We start from the raw sequence: 20,471 nt of genomic DNA on the forward strand, positions 1-20,471 counted from the left end.
AAAATTTCTTATATTATTGGGAACAAACAAACATTTTATTGTTTTTAATATTTTAAATATTCAAATGAGTCAACACATTAGTATAGTTCCAGGGGCAAAACAATTGGGTATGTTTTTTAATTTTCAGCTTCCTTTTAAATCGCACATAAAAAAACTTAAAAAAAACTATCTGTAACTATTTATTCCTTGAAAAAGACCTGCCATTTAAATTAAGTATATTATATATAACGTATTAATTCAATCTGTATTTGATTATGGATATGTTATTTCATTCATACTCGTAGCTCTCTCACAAAGTCAATACAAAGAGTAGTACTCTTCAGAGCTCTTAGGTACACCTTTTATTAAGTGTTCTTTTTAGATTAGCTCTATTCCTAAAGAATGATAGAATCTTGTCTAGATTAATTAGTTCCAAATATCATATATTATCTTATATAGAATTCTAGGCACCGAAAAGCCACCTTACCTAGGGGACTCTTTATCACTAGTTAAAATTCTGATTTGACTAGAAATAAAAACAAATTTATTACACAACAGAATAGCATGGACTTCTTTTCAAAAAGCTTTTAGATTTGTTGGTTTTCAAATTAAAAATTAAAAGCTGTTCTATGATCTTTTCCTTTAAACAGTGAAGCTGCTGTTCTTGAATGAGTGAAATTTTTATATAAAGTATATTATAAGGCGCGGTGTAATTTTATTTTATTAATTTAATTTCGTTCCACTGTTTAATGTTTTATTTCATTGACAAATTTAATATGATAAATCAAAATTAGTTTTTGCATTTTTGTTAAATTTACATTGTCCTCTGCCTCCATCTTTCCCCATGACCTCAGAACTATACTCTATCTATAGCATTATTATCAATATCTTAAGGAAAATAAGTCAGTATCGCTCTGTTCCTAAGACGAAATAAACTAAAAGACCGTCTTTTGTACATCGTTTTAGGTTTTTCAGGTTTTAAGGTTAAATCATTTCGAACCGATTTATTTTTGACATGATTTGTTGTACCAGTTCTTCATAATCGTGGAATATTCATTTTTCTCTAAGCATATTTTATATCATCTTTTTCACTATGTGATATGCATTTTTTCTTCTTAGGTAAATAAAAATCTTTAATTTAATGTAACTAACTAAATATGCTTTTCGTTAATTAAGAATATTTTAATATTTCATACTAATCCCAGTAATAATACATTTTATACGAATTCTTGCTATTCTAAGTTTAAAAAAAAATACACAATTTTCACACACACGCAGCGTAGCAAGCATGTAGCCCTATGACAAGCAGACGTAAAATAATATTATATTTTGAAATAGCATTTTGCCAGAAAACTCTATTTATCATATGCGCACATTTTTAAGAAAATTCAATTTTTCATATCAAAATAGATTTATTTGTATAACACTTGAGCGAAATAAATTTGGTGTAATGGGGAATAATAATACCATAGTGTAGTACAATAAATTAATATAAATATGTATAAAAACCGATCTTTCTTTTTATTCTTGCAAATCTTTGACTTAAATTATGTATATATAACTTAGTATTTTAGATTTTAGCCTAAATAATTTGACAAAAAATCTATACTCTAAAGTCTTATTACGATAAATAGAATGAGGTATATAGTTTTAGAAGAAATGTGTCAAGTTTAAAACCATTTTTTTAATTAAATTCTAGGTAACGTAAGATAGATCGAGAAGTGATACGTATCTTATTTTAATTCTTTAACAGAATCTGGCGTAAAACCACTCAATTTAAATTACCAAACTGATAATTCAGAGAATAATAATTTTAGCTGTCATTCTGCAGAACGTAAATGAACAAGACCTAATTCGGAAGTAAATCATTGAAATAATAAATTTATTTCTCTGTGTATTAGAAAATAACAGGTTTCCACTAGGATATTTACCAGTTCAGTTTTATTAATTTTATCATGAAACTGCTTTAAGTAGGTTTTCTTAATGAAAATATCTTAATTATTTCATTAATTTATGTAAACATCAGATTTTATAAGTTTATGTTGATGAACCAGTTAGAAACCCATCAGAGTAAACTCTTTGCCTCCAATTTTCTCGAAAACCATCGCTCTGGGCATTGTACAACGGAAGTACCTATTTTGTACGAAAAAGTAAGTAGTTTTCAAAAAACGAACACATGTTGCAAAAAAAAAACATCACAAAACAATCCCCTAATCTTGCAGAAACTACGCTTTCCGATTGTCCAATCGAAATGTATAACTCTTGACAAAAGATTGACTCCACATCAAGAATGGACTTCTACTTAAAAAAATTACCAACATTTTCCCAAATAGATGGATTGGAAGAGAGGTTTTATAGAATGGACAGCAAGTTCGCCAGATTTAACACCATTAGATTTTTATTTGTGGGGTTATCTAAAATCTAAAGTTTATTTGGATAAACCTGAAAGTTTGAAGAATTAAAAAACAGAATTAGAGTCGAAATACAACAAATCAACTCCTCAATAGGCCTCAAACAAAAAGTAAAGTATTACAAGAATTTTAATATCGACTTGGTTACTGTTAGGAAGTTAATGGTCAACAATTTGAACATTTATTTTAATTTTTTGGTTTTGTTTATTTTATAAACTGTTCCAAAAAATCATGGTTATTTATAAAAAATAAAATCGCAAATTTCTTAATAAATATTGAGGTTAGGTATAGGACAGGGTATACAAAATATACTTAAAATTTTATACAGAATTAAAAAATAAAATAAAAAATAGACGTTTCTATTTAAAAAAATTAAGTTAATAGTCGTACCTCAGTTTTAGTTCACCCTGTATACATGAATTCACCATTAAAAAAATAGCAACAAAAAATAAAATTTAACGTGTCTGAACGTTTTTTTTTTTGACACACCCCTTAATTTTAAATAAATTTGTTCCAACTTGCGCGTTCTCACTGTATATTATTAATTATCATAATTTTAAAACTAAAATCGCACACTTACAAACACCCATGCCAAGTCTGGAACTCGAACCCAGGGCTACACGGTTGCTAACGCGCTACCGAGGCATTTTTTGTCTTTAACAGATCCCACTTCTTTTATAATTACTATTTTTTTTTGAGTTTTACTATTCTTTAAGTTTTACTGTACTGAATTATTAAATACATTAATAAACATCTAATTGGTTTATACTTTGTTATTAATTTGTATACCTAATATGCATTTAAATAAACTTAGAAAATGTAATCTCTAAACATTTATTTACATAATATCTATAAATTTGTATGCATTATTTTTGTATTATCAAGGCAATCACCATTAAAATATCTAAATTTCCAACGATGTTTCTTTGCCAATAGGAAGACCTTCTGAAAATTTGCCTCGAGACACGGTCGCTCGTTTCGCCAAATGGCCCCAATTTTCCAAAATTGTTCCCGATTTTTTCCCCTACACGTCCCCCAGCGCGTGGCACTTTATTATCGCTCCCAGCTGCCGGTGACGTCCCGTATTCCCGAGCATAAACGCCCGCCACGCTAGCGGCTTGTATTCCGCCAAAATCGGACGGGAAAAAAACGGGTGATATCTTGTATGCGAGATGCATAGACGCAAACAATTATTGCTTTGTCAGTGCCATTTGTTGAATTACCCGTGTGCGATGAGAAACGGGCGCCTGGAACGATGTCATTTGTTTGGTACGGGTAAGCGGGATTGCCGCTTGAATTGTCTTTCCAAGGCGAGAATTAAATGGACGCTATTTCGGACCTTTGTCTTGGTTCAATGTAATGTTTAACATTACATAGCAGGCTTCAAGTTATGCCATGCTAAACAAAACATGTTTCAAGCAAGCATCAAAAAAAATTTTAGTTAATTACATCTCTATTAGGAAAATCTACATTATTGTGATGAATTCATAACTTATTTTCTTGGATATTCCGTCACTGTTATAGAAAATATCAGTTTAGATAATACCATCAACTAAGGTTATATTGGACGATATTTTTAATTATCTGTCTGTATTTTTATTATACGAAATTAAAGCTATGCATTCTATACTAAAAAGTTAATTGAGTAAACATATTTATATAAGAAAATATTTTAAACATTGTCACGATTATATTTATTTATTTTTTTAATATGCGTCCGATATAACATCGGCCTTGGGGGAATAACGGACGATTCCATTTTTACATTGAAAAAGTACACGTTGAGCCTGGTATCCGGTATTGGTTTTTTTTAAAACATTTATCGGACAATTAAAAAAAAAATTTTTTCACCATGTAGTGTTGTAAACGGATACAAGGTGGTGTAGTAAAAATAAAAGTAAAATTCGATAAAATGGAAATAAACGTCTTTATTCATAAAATAAAATTTTGTAGGAACGTCAAAAAAGAAAACAGAAAAACTTCAAAAATTAGATAAGAAACGAAAATAATATTCTGAAAACGCAAGACCATTATAGGATCTAAGGCAATTCACATCAAAATAACATTTTGCAATCTTTTTTGCAGCGATTTGCGCAACGAATTCTTTAGTCGTTTCTTTCTTAGTCCCTTCATTGTGCATAAACTTAACTATAGCAAAACAGCCTTTTTGTAATGTATGACAAGTTGCTGGAAGCTTAATGTTAGATACTTCCGATGGGGTTTCATCGTTCGGCACTTTAGACCAGGAGTTGTCGTTAACACTATCATTTTCTAAAAAGATCGCAGAGTTTGTAGTCTCATTATTGGCATTTTGTTGAGAGTGATGCGTTTTGATTAATGATATCTGCTTGAGAGGACGATATAGTTGACGTACCACCATTCACTTCGCATAGGTCTTCAAAACCCACCGATTTGCCAGCGGGGACGTTAATCTTCGATTTACGTTTGGGTCTAGTCGTGATTTGATCCAAAGGAACAACAATCGCTTTACCACTTCTGTAAATGATGCTCTCCTTGCATCATCTGTTCCTCCTGCTGATTGTTTCCGAATCCTTTTCAAAACAAAATGTTCTGGATCAAATGGGATTATGCCGGATGCTCGGAAACCAGACCGTATAGTATTCGACATGCTAACCGTTGATTTTTCTAGAAGCTTCTTCAGCAGCGAAGGAAATACAGATTTTGGCACAACCCTTTTATGGGTCCGTTTCCATTCGGTTAGAATTTCTCGTCACACCCGCTTTAGAGGTGCAAATACTGCAACGTCCAAGGGGCTGATATAGGTGTGTCGAATTCTTCGGCAAAAATATTAAACCGAATTTTGTTTTCTGTGCAACTTTTGATAATGCAGTAGGAAAGATGGCTTGCCAGGTTGTTACAAATAAGAATCTTCTTGCCCTCCTCTCGTCGCAGATAGGGAAGGGCTGTTTTGAGAAACTAGTCTTTAAACTATAGAGTATCGAACTATCCACTTAGTGTTCTGTTATATTGCGTGTTTTCGGGTCCACCTTCTATGCAGTCCGGTAGAGCTTTGTACTTTTGTACACAATGTATGAAGGTAAACAAGTGCCATCTCGAGCCGCAGCAAACATAACAGACGTTGATATTTTGAAAAAATCCATTATCCTTCGCGCATGCTTCTCTCCACGAGGAATAAAAACTAGTTTTTTACTGGGATCATCTGTTGTTTCATCCATATTAACAATATTTTCAGGTGAAACTCCGTGGATTATCTTGTTTAAGTGCTCAAAGTATTCTTTAGTCGTGTCTTCTGTGATTTCACTCATTTAATATTTTCACAATTATGGAGTGATAACTCCTTGTGTAGCCCCGTAAAGTGTTCAATCCAGTCATCACCAAATCTATTTTTGTTAAAACATTGTATATTTGTTTGTGGCATATGCGATATTACCCCTGAAAAACACATTTCCAGTTAAAATTTCGATTTCATGCGAAAAGGAAAGACGCAAAATAAGCTTTGAGGTTATGGGTGTCTTTATAAAATTAAAAATAAATAATAATCCCATTGCACCATCTAGCTATCATGCACAGGGTTCACAGGCTAGAGGAATGGCTGAATTGGCTGTCTCAATTTTAACAAAAAAAGTGACTCTAATAATTAATTTTTTGTGAGTTTACCTTGATTTTCTGATCGATCGCGAAATACATGTACGACTGGTAGGTTATCCGTTAATCTAGGGATACTTTTGTTTATAGGAACCAAACTGTCACCCAACATCTGTAGCGCGCGCAATTTGAAATACAACCACATCGTCCGATATAACCTTTGCCATCCGATATAACCGCGATTGACGGTACTATCTCTTACAGTCCAATAAATCTCTAACAACGAAAAACCTATGCTAATAACCTAAATAATGATAAACCTAATCTAATTTATATATTTTTTTAATATAAATTATTATTAAAGATTATTTTTTAATATTAATTTAAATTAAAAAAACAGTTTACTATTAGACAAGAATTAAATAAATTATACATGGTTCAACATCCTTAATTTTTCATTTGTTTTTTACACTTCGTTAATGTTTCTTAAACTACGATTGTCATATTATCTAGTATAAAATATCCGTAATCTAACAACTTAATTACACATACTTTAAGAAAATCTGTACACGGGTGCATAAAAGTGATTTTAGACTGTAACCTACTATATTTTAAAATTTTGTGATAGTTAATAAAAAATTAAGAAATAAGTGAAAAAATTAGGATATATATGCGAACGGAAGCTTTCAGTTTTCGACCAATATAGTTGGTCTTGAGTTTGGCATGAATTGCTTAAACAAGATATTTATCTTATGGGCGCTATCTAGATATGTCGGAGTGTATTCAAGTTGATCAGAAACTTATAACTGGCAAAAGTTAAATAACACTCAATTAAGCACCAAGTAAGCTTCAATAAGTTTTAATAATAAGTAGTCATTTACTTTTAATGTTTTCACATAACTGTTATAAAAATAAACAATCTCTACTTATATATGCTTCGATATATTTAATAATATATAATATTATTAAATATATCGAAGCTTTTAAAAATGATAACAAAATGTACCTGCTAAATATCTACCTTTGCCCACTAAAGTGTTTAGAAATTAAATTTTTGTTCAAAAGTTAATGAATTTATTTTAAAAGAGCTGAAATTAAATGAACCAAACAAAAAAATTACAAGTGTCTCTACTGCAACTGGAGACTGGTGTAAAAGATATTTATAGTACTCCTATGGGAATTTCGGACCCAGACTAGATCACACAAGCAGTCTTTAGCAACAGCAAACATTCCCTACAATAGGGTTTAACCTTTGATTACCAGGTTTTACCAAGAGACCTAACTTAACTGACTTATCTAAGACCACATGTGGCACTTAGCAGGTAACGATATGGAATGGTAGGAAGTTGTAGAGAGTCGTAGGGACCCTAAAAGAATACGTAGAATCTAAGTATGGTTTCCACAGAAAATTGATAATAAAAAATCCTTAACTCAAGAAATTAAGAGGGTTTAAGTATTAGTTAGTGTCTTCATGATAGACAACGTCTTTAAGAGCCACGAAAGGAAACTACATGTTACCGCAAAAGTATGGCGGACTGTCGGCTTTTAAGGAAGGCGTTTTACTCATCAATATCTTTCAGAAATAGATTATGTTTACTGTTAGGTTACAATTTTAGGAGATATTCTCCACTTATCTTTAACAATAATGGCACACATAACCAATATAACACACCACTAAAGGATTTGTTTTCTAAGTAGAAGGAAGACATCAAGAAAAACAACGGCAACAAAGCTGGATCACTATAAATTAATAAAAAACATAGGTTAACCCACTAAATGCAAAAAAGAAGATAGCATGATCGTTCATAATCTGGGATTATACCTTAGTGTCACCACCATGTACAGCCATCTCGTGACAAGAGTGATGAACTATTTCCAATACCCGTAAATCAAGAAAAAAAATTATCCCGCTTATTTATCGAAACCCATAAACAATCTCGCGACAGCCTTTGGTGTTATATTAAATTAAGATGAAATTTATTATTTGTTAACTTACCTTTACTTGTCTTTTGCTTAACTTAATTTGCCTGATCTTTTGGGAAATTAAAAAGTGACTTTTGTTCACCACTTTTATTGGAACAATGAAGATAAACACGTTTATGCACAAGCATTTTAAAACCATAGCCACAGGCGTACGCACTAACCTGCGATTAGAAATTATACACAATACACGTTTGCGGACACTTGCTCTCGTACTATGCGACAAGACGCCGGCGTCTTCTGGAGAGGCATGACTTAAAGATGTTTTAAAATCGGCAATTTCGTTTTAGTTTCTAAACCTCGACTCAGTAAACAAAAGGCACACCGATTTAAGTCGAGTAATACGATTACATCTTAAAAGCTATAGACTACACCAAGTCTTCGTCTAACAATTGGTTCACAAACATTAGTATTACGGACTTGATGAAGACGATTTCTGATTCCTACACCTGTAGCGTCACAAACTCGAAGACTTTTTAAGATAATAAAATGATCATCATGAGCGTTAGTGCCTCTTTAGGGGCCAGTTCCAGGTAGTTTAGTGTAACTTCCAGTTGCCAAAAAAACGTTTTTTGAAATCAACCTGAATCAAGACAACCATAGCAGCAGGTGTTTCTCGACTATACTCTATTTCAGAAGTGTGTAGAGCAATAAAACCTCATTAGGTATGCAAAAGTGGTACCTGGTGATCCACCAATATTTTATGCCACTACCTTAGTTGGGTATTAGTTTCAATGTAAAATTCTTTCTTTTCGTCGATTGCAGGTAGTGCCACCCGGTTTTGGGTCAATTTATGAGTTTTGCCCATTGTTACCCACTGATAAACATTGAAAACGGTTCGCCAAAGGCGTGCAACTAGGACTTGTTTTTTACCTTATAATTAATGTACTTAAATGCTATTTTATTTTAGAAAGTTACTTTTGTTTAAATTTTGAATTATACATTTAGCATTTTCATCAAGGACTTTTGTAGGTCGTCCTGGCTTTTGCTTGGGAGATTCCACTTGACCTGCTTCTTTTCTTTCCCGCAACAATTTGAAAATGGTGGACTTTCCAATTCCACTCATTCCAGAACATTTTTCAACAATTTCTTGCACAGTAAAACTAGGGTAATCGTGCTTTATGCAATCATGTACATTTAAAATAATAACTTTTTCACTCAGCGATAGTGGAGAATTTTTAGTACATCTTTTCGTTGGACTGAATACCTCCATTTTTTAAATATTGAGATAACAATATTGTGATTACACTACAGCGTAGCAGTGACTACTAACGTTTAAAATATGTTTATAACAGCAAGTATTTTTAGCTAAATTATTCGTACCAAAACTTTTAAATGACTCGCTAAATACAGCAAGGCTTTGACAAACATCTGTCAAGTTTAATGTAAACAATAAAAACCCATGACCATCTATGTGGTTTGTGATTATAAAAATTTTGTTTTAATATATTTTATTGAACCCAGTTTTTTTTATTCAAGTAGACCGATTATTGTTGTTAGACATTTTTTAATACATGTTGTATTATTTGTGTGAATGTCATTAGAATAATACATCAAAAAATATTAAAAAAATAAAATAAAGGAAATTATTTATAAAATGTTAGGTATTCCGTCTTTTGTGTTGCTGAGTGTAGTAGTGCTGATCTAAATTCTAATAATTTTAGTTAAATAAAGAACCATCAGTTTTAAAGAATTCTAAAATAGTATCTTTTTTATTAAAAATCAATTAAGGCAAATTAAAGGACTCTCAATATACATTTTAATAACACACCTTTAAATAATCTAAAATGTTTTCATTGAAAAAATAACATTTTAAATATAATCCAATTGGTTTGCTTTCCTCTAAATAAACTCGGCATATATTTTATGCAGTTTTTAAACTACCTAAATAAGTTATTATATTATCTAGAAAACGAAGTGTATTGGTCGAACATATAGAAACTCTAACGATGATAGAAACACGAGCGCTCTCCGATAAATGCGGATATCGGAAGGGAAGCTTTGCGCAAACAAAAGACCGCAGTCGGATGAACCGAAGGGGTAAGGTTGGAATTTTTAATTTATACGAGATGTATTACAGTAAATTTTTGCCTCAAGTTAATATTTAAATTTGCTATGTAAAAACTGGAAAATATCTAAAATATAAAATGTGAACTTTTATAAGCCTTAATAATATATACATTTAGTGTGTAAACTTAATTGAATCATAACATTCTCAACATATTTTATGATGAAGTCTAAATATTTATTAAAAATTCTTGGAATGGTAATTTTATTTTAAAAGATTCTCTAGTTTATATTTTACTTATAACAGTGGCAGCATATACGTCGTTTTATAAATTTTAAATGCCTGGAATATTATAAAATACTACATTAAATCAAAATATGAACAATTAAGCAACTTAGAGGAAATAAAAAACTACTTCAAAAGCCTGAAAAATAAGAACAACATGTCAACTCCTGTGAGCAATTTCAATAAGTTAAATGCCTGGAAAGTTGGAAACTACCTGAGAAGTTTAAAAAAAGTAAATAAATATTTTCAGTTCCTAGAAAACAAAAATATTTTGTAAAATTCATAAAATAAAACGAAAAATGACATGAAATGTCTAAAATATAAATAAAAATTATTTCGAATTCGTGAATATAATTATATGTCTCGAACAAAATCGGTTCTAATATCCTCCTATATAGGACTTCTACAGGGCGTCTCACGAAGAATAGACGCGATTATATATATATTATATTATATTTTATTACGACATTTTAATTTGTGAATAGACGTACTTGCTTTCTTGTTGGTTAAATGTAAATATTTCTGAAACAGTTGAGTTTTGAGATACGGTGTGTTATGCGAAACTTGCTTGGAATTTCGCATATATTTTATAAATGCAATAAAAAATATAGCATTCCATTTAAAAAAATGACCGATGACGTCATATATTTTTTTTTGTTCCACCCTATATACAAAAATTTATGTGAAATAATGCGCAACTCTAAATAAAAATCGACGGACGGAGCTTTTTCTCAAAAAAAACATGTCTCTAATTTTTATCGAATTTATGCGGAACTTTAGGCGGTCACTGTATGTATCATAATATAATATAATTGGATCAATGGATCTTTGCGTTCACGTCACTAAACAATCATTCAACTCAACACAATTGTTTCTCATCCGCTCTCTTTCTAATTTAGACAAATCAAATGAGAAAGAGCACAGAACGTAAGTCTTCAAAATACTCGACCTACTGTCGGAGAGACAGTTATGAGTTAGACAAGGACAAACATCCGATCGCATGTCTATGATAAACTTTCAACATCATTGGCTCCCCGTCGGGTTTTAAAATCGATTATTTCCTTCCGGGAGGGTGCCCGTTTTCGCAAAAATGTACTAAATATAATACATTTTTTATATAGAAGTATACTGGTATAATATATGTTTTATGTTTAGATATTAAAAAAATAACTTGTTTTCTTCCAATGAACAAAGGAAACCAGGGCTTGTAAATAAAACAAGTTTTAATTTAGAATTTGCTGTAATAGCACCTCGAGTTTAGTACATTTTGTGGAAAGTTCTTTGTACATCTTAGATCTTCGTCTGCAACCACAAGCAACCATGTTTGTTTATGTTCTCGACTTTGCTTTGCCTTGCCAAAGAGGTTTAGAGAAATTTGATTTGTTTTGTTTTCTTATTTACTGTTCATCGTTGTGTTTTGTGTTTCGTTGAAGCTCTATTGAAATAGTTTTTTGCCAAAACTTTTTCTGTTTTACAAACAGTTCTTTCATAAAGACACAAGTTTTTTTCATATTCATCTTTATGAAAATGTACTGGATATGTGGAAAAAATCATTAGAGAAATGTACACCAGAAGTATGGAACGCTAAGGTTTGCCACACTGAAAAAATAATCAAGGACTAGTATGATAGGGAAGTCATTATTGAAGAGATACCCCAAATTCTGATTAGTTTAAACAGTGAAACTAGCTCGGAAGATAGTGACAGTGATTATTCATAACTGAATTTTCTATCTTAAACTTATTGATATGTTTTTGTTCAATGAGAAAAAACTTGTTTTGAAAAAAATTTTTTGGTGTAATAATATTTGGGTTACGGTATAATATACGGGTTGCTCCATTTCTCTTAGCATATTATCATAATATGCTATATCTCTTGTTTGTAAAAAAAAAAGAAAAATTTAAATGGAGGTACAATTGATTCATTTTTTGTTTTTTTTTGTCAATAACTTGTTTTTAGAAATAGGACTGCAATAAAGTAAATAATAATGGTTTTGTTTAAAACGCTCATGAACACATTATAATTATGTCTCAAACCTTTATACAAAGCTTTTCATGAGCTTTAAAGGAATAAAGTTCATGGAAATTTATTGTTATATAATATGTATACTGTCTATTTTCGATGAAAATCTTTCTTTATTAAAAATTGTTATAAATATTTTATTGTGAAGTAAAAAAAAATCTTATTATAACTTTTATGAGGTCCTAAAAGACACTATGTATGAAGTACCTTTGGTCAAAAACTTGGAATTAAAAATAAATATGTATCTCAAAAAATTCTATGAAGTACCTATTGCATTTATAAGTAGAAAAGACGTGAGTAATTTAAAGAAATATTCTACCAGTAATAAAGAACAGCAGGTTGAAATAGACAGCAAACAGCTATAAATAAATTAGCTGCCCTAAAAGTGACAATATACTAAAAACAAATTTCAAAGAATCGCAGATTTCATCTCTGGCGAAAATCGCCGCCACGGAAATTGAGCATAAAAACCTATTATTTTTTTAAGTTTCAAAATTAAATGCCGCCGCCACTGATGCTGGTTTGACAACTGATTGATTCATATAAACATCGACCTTGAACGCGTGATGACGTAAACGCAAAGATCCATTGATCCAACTATATGTACTATATGTACTATAAAGCGTGAGTTGGGAGGAACGCACCAAACTGCAAGTAAATATGGTATACGTGAAAATAATTTAAAGAAGTCCATATGTTCTTATGCATTTTTTTCCTTTTGTTTTGTTGGGATCATCGATTTCAAAATTTAGCATAATTGCCGACAAATAAAATGTCCTACATTAATCTTCTTTTAATTGTAGCTCTGTATGAACAGATGTTAAAAAATACCGCCATAAACCTCCAAACACTCCCTTTCTAAGTGATTAATGCCTTTAGTTGACAAATGCTGTATTTCTATCTCCTGAGTGTCAAATTTCACTGGGTACACCTTATCTTTAAAGCAAAACGACAAACAATAGACCAGTGGTGTATTGTTTGGTAAATCTATAGGAAAAAAAAACTCAATGACAACTAATTTTATTCCAGAAAACGTATTGGTGTTAATCCAATGCAAAAATTACATTTTATTTAAATAATAATAATCTTTGTCATAGTATAGCAATACTCGACAGAACACGTTTGCAAATATTATTACAATAATATAAAAGCTTTATTTAAGAATAGTCATTTTTTAATTGTATTGTTAGTTAGGAGTATTTAAACTGGAAATAAGTATAACAGTATGGAATGGAACTATCATTTTGAATTTGAAATACGCATTTTCAAACAAAACGGGTTTTTATTACCAAGAATATAGTTACGCTTGTATATTTTAATACACTCAGAAAAATTTGATAGGTTGATTTAAACAAAAAATATTGTTAAGTAACAAAAGCGCTTTTTTTGTAAAAAAAACTACTATACTGTTTATTTTAAATAAAGGATAATAGTTAATGTAATCATAAAAAAATTGTTACCATACAAAATTAATATATCTAATAGTTTAGATAATTTTAACTTAAGTTTTGTTGCCTAACAACCTTTTCGTTATTAAAAAAGTTATTTTAACTATTTCTTTATTTGTTTTCCCACCGTTTAGTAAAATTTTGTTAATTCAAACAAAAAAATGTTTAATTTATTTTTAACTATTATTTTATAATATATTTAACCCACATTCTTTGTTAAACTACTAATATATAGAAAATTAATACTATTTTTTGTTAAATCACTTATTTATTTGGATAAACCAAATTATTGTTTACAATAATATTTAATAAGTTAATTTTACTTATTAGGAATAGTTATTTTAACAATAAGAAATTGCCAACTGTCTAATAAAATTTACTTAAGAAATAGTATAATTTAACAATAGTTGGGTTACATAACCATGCTTTTTTGTTAATTGAAACTAAAAAATGTTCAATTTTAATTTTACTTATTCCGACGTGGTAAATTGAACCCACTTTATTTGTAAAGCAACTAATATTTAGTAAAGCAACAATTTTTTTTTGTTAAATCAACCTACTACTTTGTTTGGATCATCCACAATGTTGTTTCAAATAACTATATTCATTGATTGATTTTACCACTTATTCTAGGTAAATTTACAACGTTTTTCGGTATTCCTGGAAATATAAGTAGCACACGATACATATTCTTTACTTGCGGCCCGTTTCATTCTTTTCCACAATACGGCTCGCGTTGCGCGTTGATAAAATTGCGCGCCAAATAATAGGAATAGGAAATAATTTTCTTCATTTTGTATTATACACTCAGTGTTTTGTCAGTGTATGTTGAGTTATTTTTTATATTTTATAAGAGTGAGTAAACAATTGGTGTAGTAAGGATGGATGATGATTTTTCAGTAAGATATACAAATCAGTTTGTAAATTCTCTACTCAATTCAACTAAAGACAACGAAGAACAAGGTAGTCTCAATTTATCCAGCCTGTCTAATCCTCCTCTTGAAATTGGTTTAAACTATTCTGGGCTGACTTATCAAGCTGAGTCTGAACCAGAAATCGAGAAAACTTTAACATTAAAACGCCTTCTGCAAAGTTGGGGCTTTAAAAATTTATTCGAAATCTTAAAATGTAAGTAATTTTTCCATTATTACCAATTTCATTTTTAAAGTATATCCACTTATTCCTTGTGCAATACTTATGGATCCACATTAACCTCCACACAAAACAAATACCTATATTAAAATCATTACATTTGCTGCCCAACAAACAAGTGTTTTGTTAATTTTCCAGTAACTAGGTTAATACATTTTCCACTTTTGTATTCGTATATTGTTATAATTTCTTGCTAAGAATTAATGAATATTTAACATTTAAATTAACAGATTAAAACTTACCGATATAGTTTTATTGGTAAATATTTTTATATTTTACAATTTTCCAAGATTGAATACTTTTTCGACACTGGAAAAAAACTGAATAACTTATGGGATTAAGGCATAGATTTGTTAAAAATGGCTGAGCTATTACCTAGGTATATAATTTCCATTTCTAAAAATACATTATAAAATTTCTATATCTTATGTTTTTTCCGTTTTTAAATTTAAAAACGGAAAAACAGAATAAAAAGAATATGACAGAGCCAACTTCTTTTTTAAATAACTGATTTGCTTTTTTCCCAAAAAATATCAAAATTCTTTAGAAACAAATTATGGCACAAAAAAATATTTAGAAAAATAAAAAATGGTAGGGATACACACATCAAGGATTCAATGGTGTGAGTTTGTATACATACTTCATTATTACTTAAAACACTTGTACACTTCATTAATACTTAACACATGTACCTAATATTCATATTGATCAATTAAATTCTCGATTAAATTATAGTTGAAGAAATTACTGTAGAGAGGCTCCGATACCTACACAACGAGGACATTAAAGAACTTTTAAAAGGATATAAATTGGGTACAAGAATACATTTTCGTCAAAAACTGAGGGAGTGGCAAATCGAAAATGTAAGTAAGTGCGGTATTTTTGGATGGTAGATGTTTAGATGTGTAATTTTGCTAATTTAAATAATTTAAAAGCTTTAATAACAAGTTAGCAATGGCATTTCGAGTTTATTTGAACTATTACTGTTAAAACTAAATTTAAAATAAAATTTGGATAAAAATCTTGTGTTTTATTAAACCCAACCAAAATAATTAATATCTGACTAAAATTGTCGCTAAGAATTATTATTAATTTTATACTCGTTAATGGTCATACATGTTCAATAAAAAAATAAAACAAATGTTATGAGAACTAATTTCTTCATATTAAAGGATTAAACCCTTTCGTTTTTTTGTTAAACTTGAATGAAAGTCAAAATTGAAGTTTAACCAGGGTGTTTCAGTGTATACATTATACATTTTCACGGCCGATGAAAAGACTGACCTTTAAACAGGTATTTGAATTCCCACAGTAAAGCATTAGTAAGGAAAAATTATACAAATGCTATTAATAAAGCCAAACCAAAAAATTTAAATAGATATTTAAAAAAAATATCGCTATACCACCTAATTGTATAACAACTAGAAAAAAGTACGGCAAACAAAAATAAATAGTCATTTAACTAAAAAAAAATGGTAGGGAACGAACATAATCGTAAGTATACCTCGTTTTTTTTGTTGCCTAAATGAACATATTAATATCGGACAAATATTTTGTTTATACAAACAAAATAATAGTAGTATAACAAAAAAATTGTTTAAGTACGAAAAGAGACATAGTGTCAAAAGTCAATACACCTTCTGAATTGTTGCTGCAACAAAAATTTTGTTAAATGACTATTATTTAGTTAATTCGCTAAGACTATGTTAAAATCAACGAAAAAAATTGTAGCAGAACAAAATCAATTTAACCATTAAAATTTGGTTAATATAACTATGAAGGTAGTTAGACGCATTTTCATATGCTCTTTTTGGTTGATTTTACTTATGCTTTTTGTTCAGTGTAAGAATATAAAATTTGCTATATCATTAAAGTTGAACAATGCTATAAAATTTAAAAAAAGAGTAGGTACTTTCGCCTACTAGCTAATTTTCAACAGTTCTTCAATAGATTGATTAATGGATTAGGTTAGTTAAAATGAAACTCAAATATTATGGCATTTATTTAAGTTTTTTGTCAACAAGTCATTAATACAAATGATAACGTTAACCGTAATTTATAATTTAGGTAATTTGGTTAATTATAATTTAATTTTACTTTATAATTTGGTCTCCATCAGTACATTATTATAATAACATGTAGGTCAAGCTTCTTATTTCATTATGGAATAAAAGCATCTAACAACGTAAGTCTAGGTAACAGAAACTCATATTAACATAAAAAAATATTTATTCTTTTTTATACGGTAGCTATAGGTTTTAGCTAGGGTTTTGAGAACGAATTTGCATTAAAACATTTTAAAGTAACAACCCCCATGAGGTATTTACGTGCAGCAAAGAAAATTTAAAAATTAAATAAACCATTTTTTCCAATTAACAACTTTCCAATTAAGAAAGAATTTAAATTCCAAAACAAAAAATATTTAAAATTTCAGAACACCCAGTATTTTTCCAACAGACTGATTTTATCAAAAAAATAGCACCTACACACTTGCTTTTAAATAATGGATTTACATATAAAAACACAATTAAAATATCCTTCATTTTGATTGATAGTAATCGCACCCATGCAATGTATATCCGACACCGGTGTATAGATCACTTAGTGCCGTTTCACATGAGGCGTACGATGCGCCCTACATGCTACGCCAGAACCATGAGCTGGCATTGACTCTATTGGTACGTTTCAGATGCAGGCGTTTCGAGCGCGCGTGTACGCCAGCGTAAAATTTACGGCGTGGGCTCCACGCCAGGCCCGTAGGCAGTGTTGCCAGGTGAAATAAAATGAAATCATGAAAAATGTAACAAAAAATCATGAGTTTTGGAAAAAAAAATCATGAGATGGCGTTTTAAGCCTTATTTAAAAAAAAAAACATACATTATTTTTATTAAAATATTTTTTTGATGAAATAAAGATACAAGTACCAAAATATCTACTTTTTTATTAACAAATTTAAATAAAAACATAAAATTATATGTTAAAGTAAACAAACGTACATAATCTTAAAGTAAATAACTGAAAAACAAAAATCCGAAATATCCGTTATTTTATTCTGACTCATCGGAATCATAAATTTGTTTATTTAATTTTTTAAGCAAATCTTTTCCTATTGGAAAATTTGAACAAATACGGTTTTCTCTACCCACTAAACTTTTGGTGTGCAGTATAGCAGCTATCATAGGAGTTTTCAACCGATTTCTCTGTTTTGTTTTGTTTAAATTTATCTGACTAAACACCCTCTCTACGTTAGCACTGGAATGCGGCAAAGTTAATAAATTAAACACAAAATTACTTAAATTGGGAAACCGGGATTCTGTATTTTCCACACATTTAATCTTAGCAATTTTACCCCAAAAATCGCAAATACCTTTCCAGGTAAAATTAATTTCATAATTTCTAAGTAACAACCATTCATTGTCAATAACTTGCATATCAGCAGGAATTAAATTTTGAAACAACATAGAAACATTACTTATAGACCTGATTTTTCTTGATTTAACTACCTCAGGATCTAGAAATTCTAATTTCTGAAACACAGAGTTTTTAAGTGGAAACAATATTTGCTCCACACTCTCAATATAAAAGTCTAGACATCTTAATTTTACCATGTCGAGTCGGTTTTTCTCCAGATCGGCAGAGTTTATGTGGGCAGAAAAGTACATGTCATTTAAATTTAAAAAAAGTCTAGGGTCTTTAAAATCTATATTTTCAATGTTGGCATTTAGATATTCGTCCTTAATATAATAATCTAAAATTGTTTTAACTGTTCTAGCAACCTCTTTATAAATAACGTGAATTTTGGGCGATTCGCTTTGCATTAATTTGTTTAAGCTATTAAAAATAGGTAGTACATGCGATAAAAATGATAAGTATAATTTATTTTCGGGCGTGTTTAGTTTTTCTAAAATAATATTTGCTTGACTGATTTTAAGAGACGCCTGATCTACAAAATACAACCTCAAAGCTTCATATTGATTAAGAAGCCTTTTAACCACGCATTCCAGAGATAACCAACGTGTCTGGCTAGGATGTAAAATCTTCGATATTGAGACATTTGCAAATTCCTGGAATTCCTTATATTCTTCCACTCTCTTCGGACTATTTGAAAAATAGTTATATACCTGTAAAAAATTATATTTTTTAATTAAGTATACATTTATTTTATTAGCGTATAGCTTACTTCTCTCGCAAATTGTTCCACTTCCTCAGGCAACTTGTGGCATGCATATGATGCACACAAATGAAAGCTATGGCATATGCATTTCATTATGAATATACCTGGAATATTTTCTCGCAATCGACTGACCACAGAATTATTAACGCCAACCATGTTGCTCGCTCCATCTGAAGCAAAGCCAATAAAGTTTGACTTATATGGAACACCATTTTCGGTAAGGAAGTTGATTAAAATTTCATAAAGTGCAGCCCCTGTGGTCTCTACTACTGGGATTAACGCCAAAAAGTTGTCTTCAATGTCAAAATTAATGCACATTCTTACAACTAAACATAAATGTTTGGTGCACGAGTTATCAGTAGACTCATCTATGATAATGCTAAATTTATTATCCCTCATTAGGCCAAGTAGCCAAGATTCTTGAGACAAGCCTGTAACTTTTTGTAAAACTCTTGACATCTTTGTTCGTTTACATTTCATTTGTTTGACAATATCTGAATCAGTGCCTACAGCATTGAGATAATCGATGAAATGCTCCATCAAATTCATAGGGAGATTATGTTCGGCTAGAAACCCCGCAGTTCTTATAATTCCTTCTTTCGCTTTTTCTTCAATGCTTATTTTTTTAGAACTTTCTGCAAACATTTGACTTATTTTTACTTGACTTTGCTTGCCCATTGATGCTCTCTGCCAAGCTTTAACATGCTTTTCAGTCTCAGAATGTTTTACTAGTTGGGTTTTCCCTGCAGATACCTTAACATTACATTTACAGTAATCGCACCTTAAATTTAAAAAAAAAAACGTTTACCTCCATTAAAATAAAAGTTTTGTTCGCCTTAAATTATATATATCCGCATTAAAGCAAATTTTAATTAGTTACGATTCAGTAACTCATATTATCATTCAATTCTCGATTTAACATTATTATAAGTGAATTTAGATTTTGTACTTAATAAATCCAAATTGCACTTATTTTTACAGAAAGTACCTTAACTTAAAATATCATAAATACCTACCAGGCAAAGCCTGTCCCCTTTCTGCTGTTCTCGATCCATTGCAAACCCGGTATATTTTTCCATTCCTTTTTAAAATTTTGCTTATAAACCTTTCTTTTCTTGCTAGGTCCTGGAAGAGATATACTTCTATTGGATGTACTACTACTAGAACTACTAGAATCACTGTCACTCATATTTTTTAATTATTTTTAACTCACAAATAATGCTTTACAATACCAAATACACGAGCAAATGCATAAAACTTCGTGAAAAATATAGCCCGTAGAAATATCCGAGAATCTCGGGGAATCCCCGTTACTCGTCAGTATTTCCCGTTTATATAGGGCTGTGCGGATATTATTTAAGGCTTTATGATATTTATATGTGTACATTTAGTTGTAGTTTTAGGTTATTTTTATTTTATTTTTATTTTTACGACTAATATTCTGAGT

At 30.1% G+C, this 20,471-nt stretch overlaps 2 protein-coding genes across 2 annotated transcripts in view; one reads left to right on the top strand and one right to left on the bottom strand.

Annotated features, from left to right (window-relative positions):
• The window catches only part of LOC126744524 (tyrosine-protein phosphatase Lar), a 1,889,525-nt gene that overhangs the window by 144,348 nt on the left and 1,724,706 nt on the right, over window positions 1-20,471 (top strand). The gene's annotated exons all lie outside the window — the stretch shown is intronic.
• LOC126742502 (uncharacterized) lies at window positions 463-20,079 on the bottom strand. Its single transcript, XM_050449153.1, has 4 exons — window positions 20,041-20,079; window positions 19,031-19,777; window positions 18,406-18,971; window positions 463-505 (listed from the first exon to the last, which is right to left on the bottom strand). The coding sequence occupies exons 1-4, from the start codon at window positions 20,077-20,079 to the stop codon at window positions 463-465; spliced, it is 1,395 nt and encodes a 464-aa protein (XP_050305110.1).

Source organism: Anthonomus grandis, chromosome 1 (assembly GCF_022605725.1).
Source record: "Anthonomus grandis grandis chromosome 1, icAntGran1.3, whole genome shotgun sequence".
Classification (NCBI taxonomy): domain Eukaryota; kingdom Metazoa; phylum Arthropoda; class Insecta; order Coleoptera; family Curculionidae; genus Anthonomus; species Anthonomus grandis.